This window comes from Salmo trutta, chromosome 10 (assembly GCF_901001165.1).
Source record: "Salmo trutta chromosome 10, fSalTru1.1, whole genome shotgun sequence".
NCBI classification, from domain to species: Eukaryota; Metazoa; Chordata; class Actinopteri; order Salmoniformes; family Salmonidae; genus Salmo; species Salmo trutta.
In genome coordinates this window covers 22,859,984-22,879,700 of record NC_042966.1, presented here as the reverse complement: position 1 = coordinate 22,879,700, position 19,717 = coordinate 22,859,984, and the positions used below count along the sequence as shown (strand labels likewise).

Sequence of the window (19,717 nt, the reverse complement as noted above, 5' to 3'; positions counted from 1 at the left end):
GCAGCCTGTCAGGTAGTGAAATGAGTCATTACAGCAGCCTGTCAGGTAGTTAAATGGAAGCGACTGAGCTGCCCTAACTGAGGTTAGAGCTCTCTAGGTGTACTCTGCTGTGAGTCTAGTAGAGCTCCCCTCTCTGTGGAACATCAGCATAAATACATAAATCAATGTCAGGTTTTGACATGATATGACAGGCAGGCTGACATCTGTGCTCCGAGTATTGCATGGAAAATACAGTGAACTGCAGGGGCCCCCATATACCTATTTTAGAATGTCGGCATGTTTGTACAATATGTAAACAGTGCATTTCACATACAACTCTAGGATTCTATAGCACTCTATAAGTAAACTAATAATAATAATATACTGAGGGTACAAAACATTAGGAACATTAGGTCACGGTCTTTCCATGACAGACTGACCAGGTGAATCCAGGTGAACGCTATAATCCCTTATTGATGCCACTTGTTAAATCCACTTCAATCAGTGTAGATGAAGGGGAGGAGACAGGTTAAAGAAGGATTTTTAAGCCTTGAGACATGGATTGTGTGTGTGTCCCATTCAGAGGGTGAATGGGCAAGACAAAATGTTTAAGTGCCTTTGAACAGGGTATGGTAGTAGGTGCCAGGAGTACCGGTTTGTGTCAAGAACTGCAACGCTGCTGTGTTTTTCCTGCTCAACAGTTTCCTGTGTGTATCAACAATGGTCCACCACCCAAAGGACATCCAGACAACTTGACACAACTGTGGGAAGCATTGGAGTCAACATGGGCCAGCATCCATGTGGAACGCTTTTGACACCTTGTAGTCCATGCCCCAAAAAATGTAGTCTGTTCTGAGGGCAAAAGGGGTTGGAACTCAATATTGGGAAGGTGTTCCTAATGTTTTGTACACTCAGTGTAGCGTAGTACACTGTATTATTATTACTTATAATTGCATGGATTATTTACAGCTTGCATCATATAATCCTTATCTGTACAACTGTAGAGAATTATCTGTCTGGATTTATCTACTGATTGAGACTTGACTCAAGGAGAGAAGGGTTAACCTTAACTCCATATCGTGAGGAGATATTCTTCTTGAAAAAAATGCAGTCTGAGAATTGTATCTTGTTACTCATTCTGTTCTTCACACTCCCTGGTTGGTCGGACAGACAGACAGACAGACAGACTGGCTTTGGCTGCCTTCACGGTACAGAGAGATCGATTCGGCCAATGGAAAAAGAGCTGAGTTTAGACTTTGATGAATGCTTCTAGAGATAGGCCCAACATCCCGATTTTTGAATTGTTAGTACTTGAAGTACACTCATTACTGCAAACACATGAACTTGTTTACATTGGTTAGTTTACAGAAATGCGGAATGAGTAATTGTCCCTCTGTATCTTTTCACTTTATATCCATAAAATAATGAAATAAGTTAAGATGTGTCACTTAATTTGGGAGGCAAATGTGTTTATTATGTAGTGGGTTGGGTATACTGTCACATGCCTAGCCACCCCTGACCAATGAACCATGCTCCCCAGCTCCGGCTGAGCCAACGCAATGCCGTCACACGTGAAAGGCTGCGTTTCTAGGATTCTCCCCCAAATTGAACACACATTTTGACTGTTTTCACAAGCAATACCTCGCACTGCTCAGGGCCCTCTGGGGACCGGGAGGGGAGGCTGGGGGGGGGGAATATTGGACCCCTGATTGAATCAGCTTAATGGGCAGACTGCTGATCAGAACCAGATGTGGCACGTGGAGGGGTAGGGTTGGAGGGAAGGTTGGGGGTAGGAGGGTTAGGATAGGGTAGGGTACTCCTAAGGACTGAGGGCTGGGCTATAGGCTAGTCTGTCTGTCTGTCTCAACATTGAGTCTCAATGGAAATATGCATAATTGCTTTTGCAGTTTGCATTGAAATGTGTCTGAGAGAAAGGCTGTGCTGGCTGCTTCAACGTTGACACTAAGCAGCCTCCATCTTACACCTTTTGTAGTTGCTTTTCTATAGTATTGTAAAGGCCCAAGTGATTACTGTAGCATCCACATGTAGCGCTGGGGTCTATTCAGGCGGGTGCAACATTACAGAACATTCAGATAGAAATGTATTGCGTATGTAGAATATAGGGAATCATGTCCGCTCTAAACATGACATTTCTATCTGCAATACTAACAGTATCATCTCATTGGCTGTGTAGCCTACAACCTCTCCGCATGGCTTGGCCATTTGCTCTTCTCTCTCTGTGAGGATGTTACGATGTTGTTACTCAACATGTCTGGTATGTTTCTCTACAGGTGGAAGAGTGAAGACCTGGAAGAGACGGTGGTTCATTCTCACTGACAACTGCCTGTACTACTTTGAATACACAACGGTCAGTTAGGGTGTGGTTTTATTAATACTGAAGAGAGAGAGAGAGAATCATAGGCAGACATTCAGAGAGAGAGAGAATCAGACAGACAGTCAGAGAGAGAGAGAGAGAGAATCAGACAGACAGTCAGACAGACAGTCAGAGAGAGAGAGAGAGAGAGAGAGAATCAGACAGACAGTCAGAGAGAGAGAGAGAGAATCAGACAGACAGTCAGAGAGAGAGAGAGAGAGAATCAGACAGACAGTCAGAGAGAGAGAGAGAGAGAGAGAGAATCAGACAGACAGTCAGAGAGAGAGAGAATCAGACAGACAGTCAGAGAGAGAGAGAGAATCAGACAGACAGTCAGAGAGAGAATCAGAGGCAGACAGTCATAGAGAGAGGCTATTGTATGTCATTTGTAGCCAGTCAGCCACACCACACCACAACCAGTCAGCCACACCACACCACAACCAGTCAGCCACACCACACCACAGCCAGTCAGCCACACCACAACCAGTCAGCCACACCACACCACACCACAGCCAGTCAGCCACACCACAGCCAGTCAGCCACACCACAGCCAGTCAGCCACACCACAGCCAGTCAGCCATACCACAGCCAGTCAGCCACACCACACCACAGCCAGTCAGCCACACCACACCACAGCCAGTCAGCCACACCACAGCCAGTCAGCCACACCACGCCACAGCCAGTCAGCCACACCACGCCACAGCCAGTCAGCCACACCACGCCACAGCCAGTCAGCCACACCACGCCACAGCCAGTCAGCCACACCACGCCACAGCCAGTCAGCCACACCACGCCACAACCAGTCAGCCACACCACGCCACAACCAGTCAGCCACACCACGCCACAACCAGTCAGCCACACCACGCCACAACCAGTCAGCCACACCACGCCACAACCAGTCAGCCACACCACGCCACAACCAGTCAGCCACACCACGCCACAACCAGTCAACCACACCACACCACAACCAGTCAACCACACCACAACCAGTCAGCCACACCACACCACACCGCAGCCAGTCAGCCACACCACAGCTAGTCTGTAGCAGATGCAGCCCGGCCCTTTGACCTAAATGCACCCCGGTCCAGCAATTAACACGATGCATGGAAAACATCTGGGAGGTCTGCTGCACATCTGGCCTAGCCCAGCCCCCTCCCCCATTACCCTACACCCACACACACTGCTTAGAGCCCCCAGCCCAGTCCAGTCCCCGGGCATCCCATCCCTGCTGTGTTCTCTCATTAAGAGAAAGACTGGGGACGACAGGGGGGCTGTTCTGCTCTGTTCCTCAAGGTCTCCTCAGCTTCCAGACTACCCCCAGACTCCCATCCTGCAGAGCCTCCCAGACACAATAGAAATCCACTGTAGGATTGGTTAGTTCTCCCCTAGGTACACTACTCTGTGTGAACAATAACAGTATAGTACAGTTGTAACGTGTGTAGGATACAGACCATGTACAGTTAGGACGTTACTTAGTTTTCCTGTGTTGAGTATGACTGATTGAAACACCCTTCAGTGTATATAAACTATTTGTAGTTATTGCAACACCAAAAACAGGCTTCTGGGACAGTTGTGGCACACTATTTCGTTTTTGCCAAAACTTGCAGGAAGTTTGCCACAACAAATGAATTTATGTAAGGGCAGCTGCATAAATCAATTGGCATATAACTATATGCAGTGTGTTTATATATTAAATCATGTATTGAATGTGTTCTTTGTGTTGTCTCCAGGACAAGGAACCTCGTGGGATCATTCCTCTAGAGAACCTCAGTATAAGAGAGGTGGATGAGCCCAGGAAACCTGTAAGTTCCCCAAAATATGGAAAGAAAACAATGCCTGAAAATGGGCTAATGAAATGAACTGGATACTTAGTCTCTATGTACTTTCCACTTGAATATTCACCCTAGCTAATTATTTCTCTCCCTCTCTCTAACCCTGTCCTCCAATCAGAACTGTTTCGAGCTCTACAACCCCAATCACAAGGGTTCATTGATCAAGGCGTGTAAGACTGAGGCGGACGGCCGGGTCGTCGAGGGCAACCACACAGTGTACAGGATTTCAGCGCCCACCACAGAGGAGAAGGAGGAGTGGATCAAATCCATCAAGTACGTTTTCGCTGTAACCCACCATGTAAACACAACCAAGAGTCTGCTACGAGACACCAGCGGTTCTCAACTCATCATGATTCAATGACAAAGCTAGGATTACACCAGTATGTATGTATTCACCGACGCTTCTTTGAAGATACATTCGTCTGTACACAAATAGCACTATGACCATGTGTTTCTTCCCATGTGTGAACTTTTTGATGTAACTGTGTGACTCACTAACGCATATGGCTGAGAGGCTAACTTTCTCACAGTGTGCGGTAGATAAGACTGGACTCAGAGCTGATCTGAGCTCTCTGGAGGTTAAACGGGTTTCCGTTTGATAAAGCCCTCTAGATTAGCCTATAAACAGGAGAGCTAGAAGACATGCATTACACTCTTTCTCTGGCACTCTGCCTCAATTTTTTCCTCTTAGTGTTTTTGCCAAATCCAAACTATTTATCATACACACATGCTGTCTTGTTAAGGAGAAAAATACTCTGTTAAAATGGACCCAGAGGGTGATTGATCATAGCTCCTCTCAGCTGAGCTTTCCAATGATCAATATCTGAGGCAGAAATCATATTATATGATACTCTCATCAGGCATGATGATGTAGAAACACCATTTGCAATTGACGGCTGGGTTTCCATTAGAATCAACAAAATAGATTTTTCTGCTTGTTCCACAACCTTACTGGCAAGTTTGTTTGGATGTAGTGGATGACATACACAGTTAAGGAGATTTGACAGGGAGACGTAATGTCTACTTCAGTTCTGCAATTACTACTTTAGATAGGGTGTTGGACAGGGAGTTTACAGTGGGAAACCAGTGCCTTTCCTAGTGCATACCAGCCCTGTATGAAGTCACAGCTGTAGGTCAGGTTTAGTTGTAGTTGTAGCTGTGAGACTGGGTGACAGACTGTGTGCAGGACAGGCCAGGGTTGCTTTCGCTCACGTACCCTGACTCAGCTTTCGGTAGTCTCCTCTGTGGTTAGCATGACACACACACAGAATGGCCATTTCAGCATGTCCTGTGTTCCTACTGCCGGGAAAGCAGTGAATTACTCAACCCTATTACTGTCCCGTTGGGGTTTGTGTGTGAAGAGAGAAAACAACAACCAACTCAGGCCGGACACAAGGCTTTTCTCAGTAATTTAATGGACCGCTATGGCTTTTCCCTTTGCAGTCTTCAAGGGAATATGGGGGTGTATAATAGTCTGCAGTAATGTACCGAAGAACAAGCTTGTTGAGACAGCTTTATTGTGTTACATCTATGTTGATAGAGGTACTCCTTCAGAGGAGGCTGAAAAACATGAAACCAATTGCAATGTTTTCCTTGGACGACAATGTAGGTTAGAATGTGAACTGTGCCGATACCGAATATAGTAAAGCTGGGGAAACTATTCCCAGACCTGCTCACAAAGGCCTACACAGGCTACTGTAATACACAATAACCATTGTTTGTTTATTTTCATAACCAATCCATCTCTTTCTGCAGAGCAAGCATCAGCAGGGATCCCTTCTATGACATGCTAGCCACCAGGAAGCGGAGGATAGCCAATAAGAAGTGAGAAGAACCTGACCACACCCACCCTATCATCAGTGACACCAGCATGGACCTCCATCGGTCCAGGAGACAGGGGGCCTCACACTCAGCCCAGGGACAGGAGACATGGCCACAGCAGACAAGGGGATCCAGATTTAGTGGGGATTTGACTTTGGATGCAACACATCTACACTTCATCAGTATGGATAAAGGACAAGTAGGGAAGGGCACTTGACATTTTGGTTGTTTCTTTTCAGATGCATGTGTGAATGCAATGCACACAACTATAAATTGTATAATGTGTGAATGTACTGTATTGTGAAAAGTCTGAGCAGTATGTATGAGGCCTCCCCAATGTCCCCATACAGACTGCGCTTTCCCCAACCACCGAAGCAGGCTCGAAGAAACATGGACATCTTGGCTAGCTCCACATTGTCCTCTAGTGGGTGAATTGAGTATGATTTCAATGTCAGAAGAACCTCAAACTTTTAGGAATCAACTGGTCAGATTTTCACCTGCCAAACAACTGATACAAGTAGTGTACAATACAAATTTTTCTTTCCTTTTTATAATGCGATACCCGGTTGTTACCAGTTATCACTATGGTCTATGTAAGGTCAAATGTGAATTCCTGCAGAGCTATAATATACTGTATTAATAATACATATTGTCAAGTTTGTGTGAGTTATTCAAAGCTAGTTTATGTATTGATTCAAAGTCCACTGCTATACATTTTGTTTTTCATATTTATTTTCTCTAATTACAAAAGTGTATTCCCCTTTACATTATATGTACTGTACATAGTTTGTTTCTGTAGCATGTAAAAGGTTATGGCTAGCCTACACCCGTTGGTTCACATTTCAAAGTTGAGCAATGAGCATTAGATTACATACTGCAGTGGAAGAAACCCTCAACTTCAACTCCTCACAGAGCAAATGAAGAAAAACAATTCCTCAAATAAACAAATGTAGCAGCCAAGCCAGCTGTGTTTTGCATTGGAAGGTGTCAAGGTGAAAACTAGTGGCTCTATTCACTCTATCGAAGAAGTCAGCGTTACTGCCATTACATTTCAATGTTACTGCGTTCACGGTAAACGCTGCATATGTCGGCTCAATTGGAAATTACCTCAATTTATGTAACGCTTTAGCGAAAAATATTGAATAGAGCCCTCAGGTTTGGATCTACAATTCCCCGTTGGGAGACGGACAGATGAAACTTTAACACAAGTCAAAAGTTGTGTAAAAGCTCAAGAGAATCTCAAAATGCTACAGCAGCCTTAATGTTGAGGATTTTGAGTAAAAATACCAGATCTTCTCCTGTGTAACTGACCAGTCTGATACCTACCCAGCCATCTATTCTTTAGGTTATAGCTTCCACACGGTCTATTGTATGTGGATAAGAAATGAGTACACAGGTCCTGTTTTGAACTCCCACACTGTCATTGTGTAACCTGGAAACAATATGAAAAATTACCTAACCACTGTTAGCCCAAAATCCAAAGTGTTTCTATCTAAGCAACCAATTAAACAATCACTCATATGCAATCTTTTTTTTACCAAAAGTCAGAAAAATTACTCCATCCTTCCAATAAAATGGCAGAAACTTTCCCCATCTGTGTGTACATCCCCAATCAATCAACAGCATTCACTCCAAAAAAAACAACAAAAAGCAATAACAATGACAAATGTATTAAGGCGTTTTATATACCTTGTACAATGTATAAATTTGACATGCTATTGTAGAACTAGAAATGTATTAACCATTTACATGTTTTGGTCTTTTTAGGTAGAAAACAAAGCCATCCAAGCAGACCACCATACCATTCTACTGACTTATGTCCATAGAACAACCGTCTAAATTATGTCGTGGGAATTGTAAAACAAAAAAAGAAATTCTACATTGGTATTCCTGATACAGGACCGTTTTAATGTATAAAAAAATAACTGATAGTACAGTTCAAAATTAAATTCACAGTATTCTTAAAAAAAAAAAAAAAACAGGTCCACAGCCATAACATGATTATTATTATGCTTTTTAAATCCTTGAATGAGTTAAGGATAGAAATGATCTCAGTGAAAGCGAGTGAAGAGGGGGATGCAGAGGGAGGGAATCTTCTCCAGTGACGGCTTGAGAGAGTATTTAAAAAAAGTAATTGAAAGCAACAAAGAGCTGGCAATGTCCATCAGAGTAGATGTGGTGGTAAGTGCACACGTAGCCGCATGGGGCCTGGGCCAGATCATTCTCTTCCAGACGGTCCTCACTCCTTCATAACGTTTCCCTCCATTTTCTTTTCATCAAAGCAAAAACATGTCTTTTTTTTACCAACAACTCCAGCCATACAGATATGTGGATAATGGTGACAAACTTGCAGCCAACTGAAGTCATATCAAACAGGTCATCTCCTAGGGAACAACAATAGTCGTTTGATTATTTAACCAAGTGGTCAGTTCTGAGGAGGAATAAGTCTCGTTTTAAAGTCCTGAGTCTTCCACTGAGCAGCAGAGATGGTTAAGCTCCGGGCTTCTTTTTGTTTACGTGTATATATTAATTATTTTTCATAAATGTCCATTGAGTGACAAGTGTCTACCGAGTGAATTAGAAAAAAAGAAGAAAAAAAAACTCTTTAAAAAAAGAATCTGGTAGAATCTTTGTGGTAAAAATACAGTATATTCCCAGTAATTCAGCACCACGTTCAAATATTCGGGATGACATTCCTGTTGCATTTCACTTTTCCATAAAGGTTGATTTTTACAGTATTCCAAGTCTGCAATGGGAGAGAGATGTGTTACGTTTGCATACAGACCCATTACAGTATCTAGACAATCAAGAAGATAAGTTGAAACCGGCTACTGTTTCCACACATAAGCACACAGTCAAGCATAGAGATTCTCTGAGTAAGACTGATGTAAATGCAAGATACTTACATTGTTCTGTTTCTCTCTGGCCAAACAGAGAAAATCTAATGTCTAAGGTCATTCATTGTACAGTCCATTGGTAGAACATCCGTGGGAGTTTCCATTGGGTCGACTGAAGCCATTACCTACAACAGAAAAACATATTACGGTCAAGATTATTGAACAGTTACAAACTGAAAAATACTAGTGACCTGATATCTATAGAAACCATTGTATGGTTTCTTACCTATGTGCCCGTTGAGGTGGTGGTGCGATGCGTTGTTAGAGGTTGCTGTTGGCGATATATTGCGAGAGAAGCGGCCTTTGTCATCGTCATCGGAGCGATGGTGTTTCTCAGGGTAGCTGTTGTCAGAGCCATCATCGTCCTGGTAACGTCGCTTCCTGCTCGCCCTCTCCTCGTCACTGCTGCTCGCCCTGCGACCCTCCCGGGGGGCGTTGGGGTCACGGTGCCCCTCGGAACTCTGGGTAGATCGGGACTTCTCATCCTCCGTGTCAGTGTCATGCCTCCTCCTCCTCTTCTTCTTCTTCTTCTTCTTCTTGTGTTTGGAGGACCTGCTGCCATCGGCAGCCCTGTCAGAGGAATCCACGTCAGAGGTCCTTGAAGAAAGAACACGCAGGTCAGGGTCAAAGTAACAACTGAATTAATTTCTCTGGCACATTGTCTATTATTGTGGAGGCAATAAAATACACTTAGAAAAAGAATATGACTGCCTTACCCATTCTCTTGACGCCTAGCTTTGTCCTTGGACTTCTTCTTGCTCTTCTTGTGTTTCTTGGCCCGACGCTCCTCAAAGCTGTCCTCTCTCAGAGGATCGGGTCGTTTCTCCAGGGCTGGTCTGGCTGGGGCGAGGTCTGGGCTAGTGGAGGGCTGACTGGGTTTGGTGTTGGAGCTTAGTGGGATGGGCAGGGGGGTCTCCTCCTGTGAAGGGTTGTAACCCCTCTTACCTTCACCCCTCTCCCCCCTCCACCTGGAGCGTCCGTGAGGCTCCTCTCTGTGGGGGAGGCTGTGCTCCCTCCTGTCCCTCTCCCTGTTCTCTCTGGGTCTGTGGTAGGGGTGGTGGCAGCGGTCCCTGGGGTGGTAGGCGTTCCTCTCCCAGCGACGCTCTGACTCCCTGTGTCTGTCCCGGCTGGCCGAGCGATCACGGTACGACCGGTGGTGTTCTCGGTCTCGGTGGTGTTCTCGATCTCTGTGGTCCCGTCGGTGTCGATAACGGTCTGAGTCACGGTCCCAGTTGCGTTCACGGCTCATGTCACGGTGGTACCTACTCCTTTCTCCGTCTTTATCCCGGTCAGAAGAGTACAGCCGGTCTCCATCCCTATCGCGGTCCGAAGAATATAGCCGGTCTCTCCCCTTATCCCGATCAGAAGAATACATCCGGTCTCTTCCCTCTCTGGAGCTGGGCTTGCCGTCCAGCCGTCCATCCAGCCCTGCTGCTGGGCTGTTCTCAGTCTCCCTGACGTCCTCCCCAGATCTGCTGTGTGGTGCTCCGAGGCCTTTTGTGGTCCCCAGGCCTGTTCCAGAGAGGGGCTGGGAGAAGGCTGGAGAGACTAGGGTTCTGAGGGAGTGGGGGGTGGGCTGGAGGGGTAAGGCCCCAGGGTTGGAGGTGGAGCTGGATTCCCTCATGGCGTCAGTAGGTGGCTTAGCACCAACATCGGCCAATGAGGATGGCGGGTTAGCAGTGGTTGATGGTGCGTGGTGAGGGAGGGGGTCAGAGTGAGTTTTAGTCCTTTTCTCTGGGGTTGAGGAGAGCTGGCTGTCGCTGTCGACACTGTGGAGGCTCTGAGACGGGCTGTCCTGGCTGGGTGTGGCGCTAGACACCTCTTTGCTGTAGAATAAAACAAGTACATCAATAACATTCATGAATTACTGTATATCAAAATGATCATGAGAGAATCTGATAAAACAAAATAGGTAAAACAATCTAATGCTGCGTGCACACAGGTTACTGCTGTATGGTACATCTCACATAGTCTTCACAATCCATGCACCGCATCACAACAAAAAGTATCACGCTACACATTAGCAACTTCTTGTGTGGTTTACTTCTGGTTCCGCATGGCAAAGCAACGCATGTGACACACTGCACGCAGTGCCACGCACCACAACCTAGTCCGGCAGATGAGTCGCAGCAGTGCGGATTGCCTCCCAATTAAATGAACGGACTTCTGACGGAAAACATAGTTTGACGCAACCGGTGTACACGAGGCGAAACACTCACCTTGGGCCACTGTGGTGAGACTCTGCCCCATTAGAAATGCTGGGACCCAACCCAGGAGACAGTACATGACCGTTGACCTGCACAACACACATACACAGATAATACACAGCTGCTTGTGTGTGTGAAGATTCTGCAAATGTAATGTGATTTGTGGATTAGAGTAAAGTATTTAAATATGTGTGCGTGTCTCGACTGAAGTACCTTCTCCGGGTGTTTGATGCCATTAACTTTGTGGTGTCCGTTCTGATGTCCGATCTGGCTGAGTTTGGAGAAGCCGTTAGTCCCGTTGGCCCCGGACCCGTTATGGTGCATGGTGGCCTGGCCGTTACTGATGCCGTTGGGCTTAAGGGCCAACACTCTGGGGACGGGGCCGTAAACGGCCCCTCCCTTCCTCCCGTTAACGTGAGGCTTGGTCGTGCCGTTCTCCAGACCGCTGCCTCCCTCCTGGTCAGACTCCTCCGATGACTCCTGGCCATATGGCACCAGGAATGAGGCTCCATGACCGTTTCCGTTAACGGAGGGCGTACCGTTTATGCAAGGAGCCCGGGGTGCGGACATGTCTGAGGTAGTCTGTGACGAAGAACAGGAGGACGGCTGGGCGTAAGAGGCGGAGGATGATGAGGGGCGGATCTGTTTGCCCTGACCGATGAAGAAGGAGAGCTTCTGGCGCTTGGCAGTGTCAGGGATGCCTGTAGGACGGCTTAGAGAATGAGAGGAAGAGGAGGAGGAAGAAGAGGAAGAGGAGGAGAGCAGGCCGTAGCTAGTCTTGCCCATGCTGCTGCCGCCACTGCTGGTGCTGGGCTTAGAGCCAGAGGGGAAGTCCCTTAGGGAGCAGTTCCCATTGATGTGAAAGGTGTTCTGGGGAAAAAAAGACAGTTATTACACATGTTGCTTTTGAACAGAAGATTGTGCAGGGGCTAGTGTGTGTTGAGGCTGTACCTTGGCCATGTGTGGGGGCAGCTGTGGTCCTATGAAGCCAGTGTTGGTGTGTCGTGGCCCGATGTTGACCCGGGGTGTGAGGATGGGGCGGGGGGACGACTGTCCGGGGGGCCGACTCATGTGGTTGTAGTCCCCTCCATTCTTCAGATCAGGTGACCTGGTGGCAAGAACAGGCAGCACCCATCACAGATGAAAAACTCAACTCAACCACTAAAAGGGAAATCCTGCACAGGACTATTGCATCGTCAAGCAGACTTCATTTTAGAAACACACGTAATGCTTCAACGCTCAGATATATTTTTCATCATTCAAACAAAAGGTGAATGGGAGCTAGCTACTCACCTGATATAGAAGAGGACGTACGCCTGCTGGTTGAGGACTGATCTGATGTCACTGACTGATACAGAGGAATCATTCATCTGGTGCCACTGGCCGTTGCTAGCCTGAGAGCAAGTGGGGGGAGAAAGAGAGAAATTATAGACATGCATCCCACAAACATACAGTACGTCACACGGACACCATAGTAACCATCACCCCATGTAGAAGACAGATGTAATCAAATACATCAGGCTTACATAGAACTGGTGAGAGGCTTATTCGCTTGGGGGGTTTAATCAGTCTCTCTCATTGATTGATTGGAGTGTGTTTGGGAGCAGTCTTAACAGTGGTTTTGCGTCTATGTTGGGGCTTACCTTGACGTAGCAGTAGTAGTGTCCAGCGTGGCAGCTGAAGCCAGAGTGCACCAGGACCGCGTAGAGCACATAGACCTGGGGCTCCCCGTGGGACTGAGACATGAAGGGACGCAGGTCCAGGCACTCAGGATACCTCACGTCCTAAGGGAGAGAGCAAGGCCATGTGAGATGATATCTCCAATTAAACATTTCAGTAAAAATGTGACCGGTTAAACAGTTCTCTTAAAAGAAGTGGTCCATGTTAATGTTTCTGTTATCAATAATGTACTCTGAACTTACCTTAGCGATCTTGCCCCCGTTGTAGTTGGCGAAACGCTTCAGTGAGATGGTGAGCACATTGGAGCTGCGGTGGATGGTGAATCTCTTAGAGGCTGGAACCATCTTCTTACACCTGCACAGACACAGTTGGAACAGTTATAAAAACCAATGAAACAACGAGGAAACTAAAAACGCAGTTCACAAGGTTGCAATAACACTGGTTTAGGCAACACTATGCTGAGACGAACAATAAATGAATACAGATATACTCACTTAGTGCATTTGTAGGCATTCTCTCCATCTAGCTGCTCAGGCTTAACAAACTGCTCCAGTGCTTTGGTGATACTGGGAGCAGTCTGAAAGGTAACATGGATGACACGTGTCAATGATGTATTCTTAGAAAGACACCAAAAGGTTTGACAGGTTTCCTCATTGTACACCATGAAAAAGGTACTTCACTGTTACCTTTATTTCCAAAGCGACATCCAAATAAGGGTCAAACGTGTCAGAGACTGCTTTGCAGTTTAAACATTTTACTGTAAAAAGACAGCATAGACAATTATTAGATAACCTTACCTATTAACAAATATGACAGTCATGTAATCATAATTGCCTCTTCAAAAGTTCTACGGTGTCCAGCAGCACACACAGAGAAAGTATATCAAATGTATTTTAGAAAGTTTCTTTACATCAGCAGTTGTCACATAGTGCTTTACAGATACCTTGTCTAATACCCCAAAGAGCAAGCAATGCTTGTATCTGCATCATATATCACATACACAAAGTACCAGTCAAAAGTTTGGACACAACTACTCATTCAAGGGTTTTTCTTTATTTGTACTATTTTCTACATTGTAGAATAATAGTGAAGACATCAAAACTATGAAATAACACATATGGAATCATGTAGTAACCAGAAAAAAGTGTTAAACAAATCAAAATGTATTTTATATCCGAGATTCTTCAAAGTTGCCACCCTTTGCCTTGATGACAGCTTGGCATTCTCTCAACCAGCTTCACGAGGAATGCTTTTCCAACAGTCTTGAAGGAGTTCCCACATATGTTGAGCACTTGTTGGCTGCTTTTCCTTCACTCTGCGGCCCAACTCATCCCAAACCATCTCAACTGGGTTGAGGTCGGGTGATTGTGGAGGCCAAGTCATCTGATGCAGCACTCCATCACTCACCTTCTTGATCAAATAGCCCTTACACAGCCTGGAGGTGTGTTTTGGGTTATTGTCCTGTTGAAAAACAAATGATAGTGGGACTAAGTGCAAACCAGATGGAATATTGCTGCAGAATGCTGTGGTAGCCATGCTGGTTAAGTGTGCCTTGAATTCTAAATTAATCACAGACAGTGTCACCAGCAAAGCACCCCCACACCACCTCCTCCATGCTTCACGGTGGGAACCACACATGCAGAGATCATCCCTTTACCTACTCTGCATCTCACAAAGACACAGCGGTTGGAACAAAAAATCTAAAATTTGGACTCATCAGACCAAAGGACAGATTTCCACCGGTCTAATGTCCATTTTTCGTGTTTCTTGGCCCAAGCAAGTCTTCTTCTTATTGGTGTCCTTTAGTAATGGTTTCTTTGCAGTATTTCGAACATGAAGGCCTGATTCACGCAGTCTCCTCTGAATAGTTGATGTTGAGATGTGTCTGTTACTTGAACTCTGAAGCATTTATTTGGGCTCCAATTTCTGAGTCTGGTAACGAAAATTAACTTATCCTCTGCAGCAGAGGTAACTCTGGGTCTTCCTTTCCTGTGGGGTCCTCATGAGAGCCCGTTTCATCATAGTGATTGATGGTTTTTGCAACTGCACTTGAAGAAACTTAAACATTTCTTGGAATTTTCCACAATGACTGACCTTCATGTCTTAAAGTAATGATGGACTGTTGTTTCTCTTTGCTTATTTGAGCTGTTCTTGCCATAATATGGACTTGGTATTTTACCAAATAGGGCCATCTTCTGTATACAACCCCTACCTTGTCACAACACAACTGATTGGCTCAAACGCATTAAGGAAAGACATTCCACAAATTAACTTTTAACAAGGCACACCTGTTAATTGAAATGCATTCCAGGTGACTACCTCATGAAGCTGGTTGAGAGAATGCCAATAGTGTGCAAAGCTGTCATCAAGGTAAAGGGTGGCAACTTTGAAGAACCTCAAATATAAAATACATTTTGATTTGTTTAACACTTTTTTGGTTACTACATGATTCCATGTGTTATTTCATAGTTTTGATGTCTTCACTATTATTCTACAATGTAGAAAATAGTAAAAATAAAGACAAACCCTTGAATGAGTAGGTGTGTCAAGTTTTGACTGGTACCGTTTTTTTTTTCTTCAAGATAACACTAATAAGCCTACCTCTGGACCTTAGATACCCTCCAAAGACTTGATGGATGAAACTGGTTGCCTGCGTTTGCCTGTCCAATCTGTTGAAAAAGGAAACGTCAAACCATTAAAGATGCTAATCAGCAACTCCCAATAGCTTCAAGGGAAATTGCTGGCTATGCGTACACACGGGATCATTTAAATCAAGATAGCCTTCATTTCTCATTGGGACACAATGTCCTAGCCCTTTGAGGAGGAAGAGACAGCAGAGGAAATAGAGCAAAAGTAATTCCAGAGAGTAGAGGCAACCTGTTGGAGGGCAGAATAGCCCTCCACTCTACATGGGAGGAAGGCTTCCTAAAGTCAGTTAAGGGTCCCTAGTGTATAGGAGATGGTCACTGAAACATGATTTATTAATCATGTCTCACTCTGTGCTGTAAGTGAAATGTGAATGTGGGTCAGATGAGATGTGAGTTTCAGTGCAACACCTACTTGCTTCCAGGCAGGCAGGACTTTTGCATAGCATCCACTGTGTACCGCAGGAACTCATGGGCGTCCTCTTGGCTACCAAAACGGAAGTGCTTTGCAATCCCTGCACAGGTGTGACAGAGATATAGACAGGTGAAGAAGCAACATAATAAATGAGACTTTGACCATGTCAGTTTTCCCTCCAAAAATTACAGAATCAACTCAATATTTTTGTGAGGAAAACTCATTTTGCTGACTAGGTTTCACAGAATTCTACACCTGTGATGGAGTCTCAACTCTCCTTCCATTTTTGTATGAAAAACCTATTTTGCTGACAGGTTGGTTAGCTGTAATGGCTTTCAACACGTTGACACAAAGACTAATTCCTATCCACATTGTGCAAAAGTCTTTCCCCCTCTGATTCCAAAGTAAATACTACTCACGTTTGAGCTCATTGAGGACTCCGATGGGCTTGATGACATTCCCAGAGTTGGCAAAGACCTGGGTGATATGATTCTGCATGGTGCACATCATACAGAATCCAGGCTCGTGACCTGAACATCAACACAGAGGCGGTCAATCAGGTAATAGGCATTAAAGGTCTAATGCAGCCACTTTGATCTCAATATCAAATCATTTCTGGGTAAAAATACATTTTTGGGGAAAAAGTATCTTACTGTGATTGTTTTCAATTAAAATGGTCAAAAAAAATAAAAATAAAGAATAAGAGGCTTTTGGCAAAAAGCGATTTCTCAAGCAAGAATTTTGCTAGGCCTGTCTGGGAGTGGTCTTAGTGTGAAGGGGAAACTGAAAACTAGCTGTTATTGGCAGAGCGGTTTAGAACTCTTTCTTATTGGTCTATTAACTAATTTACCACCTGGTGATGTCACCAGGCAGGCCAAAACTACATCCCACCAAAACAGGCTGACATTTCAGGCAGTCTTTTCAAACAGCTCTTACAACAAAAGGGCATTATCATAATTTCACAGTATTATTCCAAGTTCATAGTGTGGAAATGTATATAAAACACAGGAAAAACTTGACTGCACTGGGCCTTTAAGCAAAGAACCAACATACACTTTGATCAATTTGAAGCCACTCTTTGTCGAAATATTACTTTTGTTTCCCTTTCTAACCTTCTGCTTTGCATTATGAAAATGTAATATAAACAAAAAGAGCCCCTGGTTCTATTATCAACATACATGTTTTAGAGTGCTCCCGGGACAGCATGTAGTTGCTGAGGGGAGCAGTGTAGGTGAGACACTGCAGAGCCGAGTTGAGGAAGCAGGTGTTGCCCAGGTTCTGGAGACCTGATCCGATGCGGTTGACCTGGTTCCACTTCAGGCTGAGCCGCTCAGCCGGGAACAGCACCTTCTGGGGCAAAGCGATGCCGTCGCCACTGGTCAGCACCACTGCGGAGGGGAAAGGGAAACCAACGGTAAAATACATACTGAAAAGGAGTGTTGCCTGGTAGATAAATCAGTGGGAATACATCTCTAAAGATGGTCTTAGGAAAGGTTATTTTTTTACTGCTTCCAACTTCAAGGCACTTTCAAATTGACAATCAATTTCTTTGAATTGAAAGCTAGGCATATTTGATGGATGGGTGGGGAAGGCAGAAAGATGCTGTGTTTCTTGTTTAGTGACATAACATTTGGTGCCACAGGATCTATGGTTCAGGGTACATCAGGCTATTGATTTACACCCTTCAAAACAACAATACAGTTACATAACTGGGCCAGTATAATAGAAACATGTAGGGGAACCGGTTAAGGCAGTCACTTATGAGAAGAGATCTGGGAAACCACTCTACTCAACTCAGCACTCCCTGTTTGGAATATAGTCTTGAAAGATTTCATTCATTACAATCTGGCATGAATTACATTTTTAAAGACTATTTTCCAATGAATTAAGGTCCTTTCCTTCTGTAATTTTATGCATTTGGAGCCCTGCAACCAAAGATACCGGGCAATACCACAGTAATGGAATTACGCTTTGACTCTGTTTTTTTCCACTTTAAAATGTATGCCAAACCACAAATATTGATTTGAAAGTTTAACAAACGTACAGCTATGAATATAACTACTGTTCACTGAAGGAGGGAACGAGGTATAACATAGTATGGGGAGTCAACGGCCAATCACATTCACCTGAAGAAAAAAAACGGGGGAAAAAAAAAAAGAGTCAACGGGCCAATGAATACCTAGCACGCCCTTGGAAGCCCAGCCTTCCTGGCTATAATACTGTGACTTGCATTCATTTCCTCAATTCAGTTCCACTCTTCAGCGAGCACAAATCCCGACGGCGCAGGGCCAACATATGTTATACCTCAGTCCCTCCTTCAGGGAACAGTAGTTATTTTCACAACTGTATATTCCCTTTCAGTCGGTCACTCAGTATAACATACTATGGGGACTTAGAATCACGCCCCTCACGCCTAGGAGGCCCTCAGCAGCCCAAGCACACACATGTTCCACAGGCACCAAAAAGGGGTTACAGAAGACACCTTTTCCCCTTAATACTTATCTGAGAAGCCTGAACTGTCAGAGCCTCATGAGGCCTGAACTGTCGAGTCCCATATTGGGAACCAAAACCTGCTGTAACTTGGCTATGGATATTGACACGCTGCCACTGCAGCCCAAGTCCATAGACCCAAAGGTTCCAAGAACAATACTTACTGTGCAAGCCTGAAATGTCAGAACGCGTACAAGTAACCGCAAGTCCAAAAAGAACACCTGTCGTGACTTTGTAAAGCGCACACGCGCACTGCATAGCATTGACTATAGTCGATGAACCACGGCATGCTGAGGCTAAAACCCACAGGAAAACTGCAGGAACCTTTCTGCTCAAACCCACAGGAAACTGTGGTAACCTTGCTAATGCGCGCTTTACGCGCTGCTGCACCCCAAGGCAGCCCAAGTTCCAAACCCACAGGGAATTGTGGTAACTCAGATAAGCAGCGCACAGGTTGTGCTCCCACCACTCCCAGACCCAGCCATAAGACTATGAGCCACACTGGGAACAGTTACATCCAAGCAATAAAACCTCAAAACAGAACACCAACTCGCCGCAGCACAGATATCACCAATCATCATGCCCCCGAACAATGCCCAAGCAGCCGCCACACCCCTGGTGGAGTGAGCACGCACACTGCTAGGCAAACTTTGCCCTTCGCTGTAAAGACACTGCTCAGAAAGCCACCTACCCCGAGATGGATTAGTGAAACAGGCAAAAAGCTGGTCACAGGCAAAAAGCTGGTCACAAACACAGATATCATTGGTCTTATCCATATTCACTGAGTGTATAAAACATTAAGGACACCTGCACTTTCCATGATAGACTGACCAGGTGAAGGCTATGATCCCTTATTGATGTCGCTTGTTAAATCATTTACATTTTAGTCAACTCAATATTAGGGTGAATATCCCAGCCAATCACAACACTGGTGGGTAAGTAATACTGTGAAACACTATCATTCCACTATTAGTGCCAGATATATTATGGACATTTTCTGAAATTATAATGCAACAATTTAAAAAAAAAATTCATGTGTAGCACCTTTAAAGATATGTGGGTTTTTGGAAACAGAATTACAAGGCAATATTTCTTAAACTTACAGAAGGTAAACAATTTCAATTACTAAATACAATTGTTGACATTAGTTTATGTCAACATTGTGTTTTGATGCATTTCTGATAGAAAACATCTACCAGAAAAACTCTAAGACCCCTTTTCCATCTGTTTATCCAGAAATCAAAGCCTTTACTTATGCCTAATTTTTACGATGGAAAATGCCTTCATTTCCCAAAAATATAGACTTGGTCTTCATTTGACACTCAATTTGATATGCTGCTATGAACTTCACATTGGTGCTCATGCGTCCTTTGATGG

General features: G+C 44.8%; 2 protein-coding genes across 3 annotated transcripts in view; one reads left to right on the top strand and one right to left on the bottom strand.

Moving 5' to 3' along the window:
* The window catches only part of LOC115201392 (cytohesin-3), a 37,629-nt gene extending 30,663 nt beyond the window's left edge, over window positions 1-6,966 (top strand). The window contains exons 10-13 of the mRNA XM_029764973.1: window positions 2,271-2,347; window positions 4,084-4,155; window positions 4,304-4,458; window positions 5,941-6,966. Coding sequence (XP_029620833.1) covers window positions 2,271-2,347; window positions 4,084-4,155; window positions 4,304-4,458; window positions 5,941-6,013 — 377 coding nt within the window. The 3' untranslated portion in view covers window positions 6,014-6,966. The remainder of the gene's footprint in view (window positions 1-2,270; window positions 2,348-4,083; window positions 4,156-4,303; window positions 4,459-5,940) is intronic.
* Window positions 6,967-7,534: 568 nt separating this feature from the next.
* The window catches only part of LOC115201387 (ubiquitin carboxyl-terminal hydrolase 42), a 37,292-nt gene continuing 25,109 nt past the window's right edge, over window positions 7,535-19,717 (bottom strand). For both annotated transcript variants that reach the window (XM_029764967.1, XM_029764968.1), the window contains exons 3-18: window positions 17,029-17,238; window positions 16,270-16,380; window positions 15,851-15,950; window positions 15,392-15,459; window positions 13,477-13,547; window positions 13,285-13,367; window positions 13,033-13,144; window positions 12,754-12,894; window positions 12,404-12,504; window positions 12,062-12,218; window positions 11,324-11,980; window positions 11,123-11,199; window positions 9,620-10,729; window positions 9,130-9,500; window positions 8,913-9,028; window positions 7,535-8,752 (exon numbers count right to left, since the gene is read on the bottom strand). In XM_029764967.1, the coding sequence (XP_029620827.1) occupies window positions 8,961-9,028; window positions 9,130-9,500; window positions 9,620-10,729; window positions 11,123-11,199; window positions 11,324-11,980; window positions 12,062-12,218; window positions 12,404-12,504; window positions 12,754-12,894; window positions 13,033-13,144; window positions 13,285-13,367; window positions 13,477-13,547; window positions 15,392-15,459; window positions 15,851-15,950; window positions 16,270-16,380; window positions 17,029-17,238 (3,437 nt within the window). In that variant the 3' untranslated portion in view covers window positions 7,535-8,752; window positions 8,913-8,960. The remainder of the gene's footprint in view (window positions 8,753-8,912; window positions 9,029-9,129; window positions 9,501-9,619; window positions 10,730-11,122; window positions 11,200-11,323; window positions 11,981-12,061; window positions 12,219-12,403; window positions 12,505-12,753; window positions 12,895-13,032; window positions 13,145-13,284; window positions 13,368-13,476; window positions 13,548-15,391; window positions 15,460-15,850; window positions 15,951-16,269; window positions 16,381-17,028; window positions 17,239-19,717) is intronic.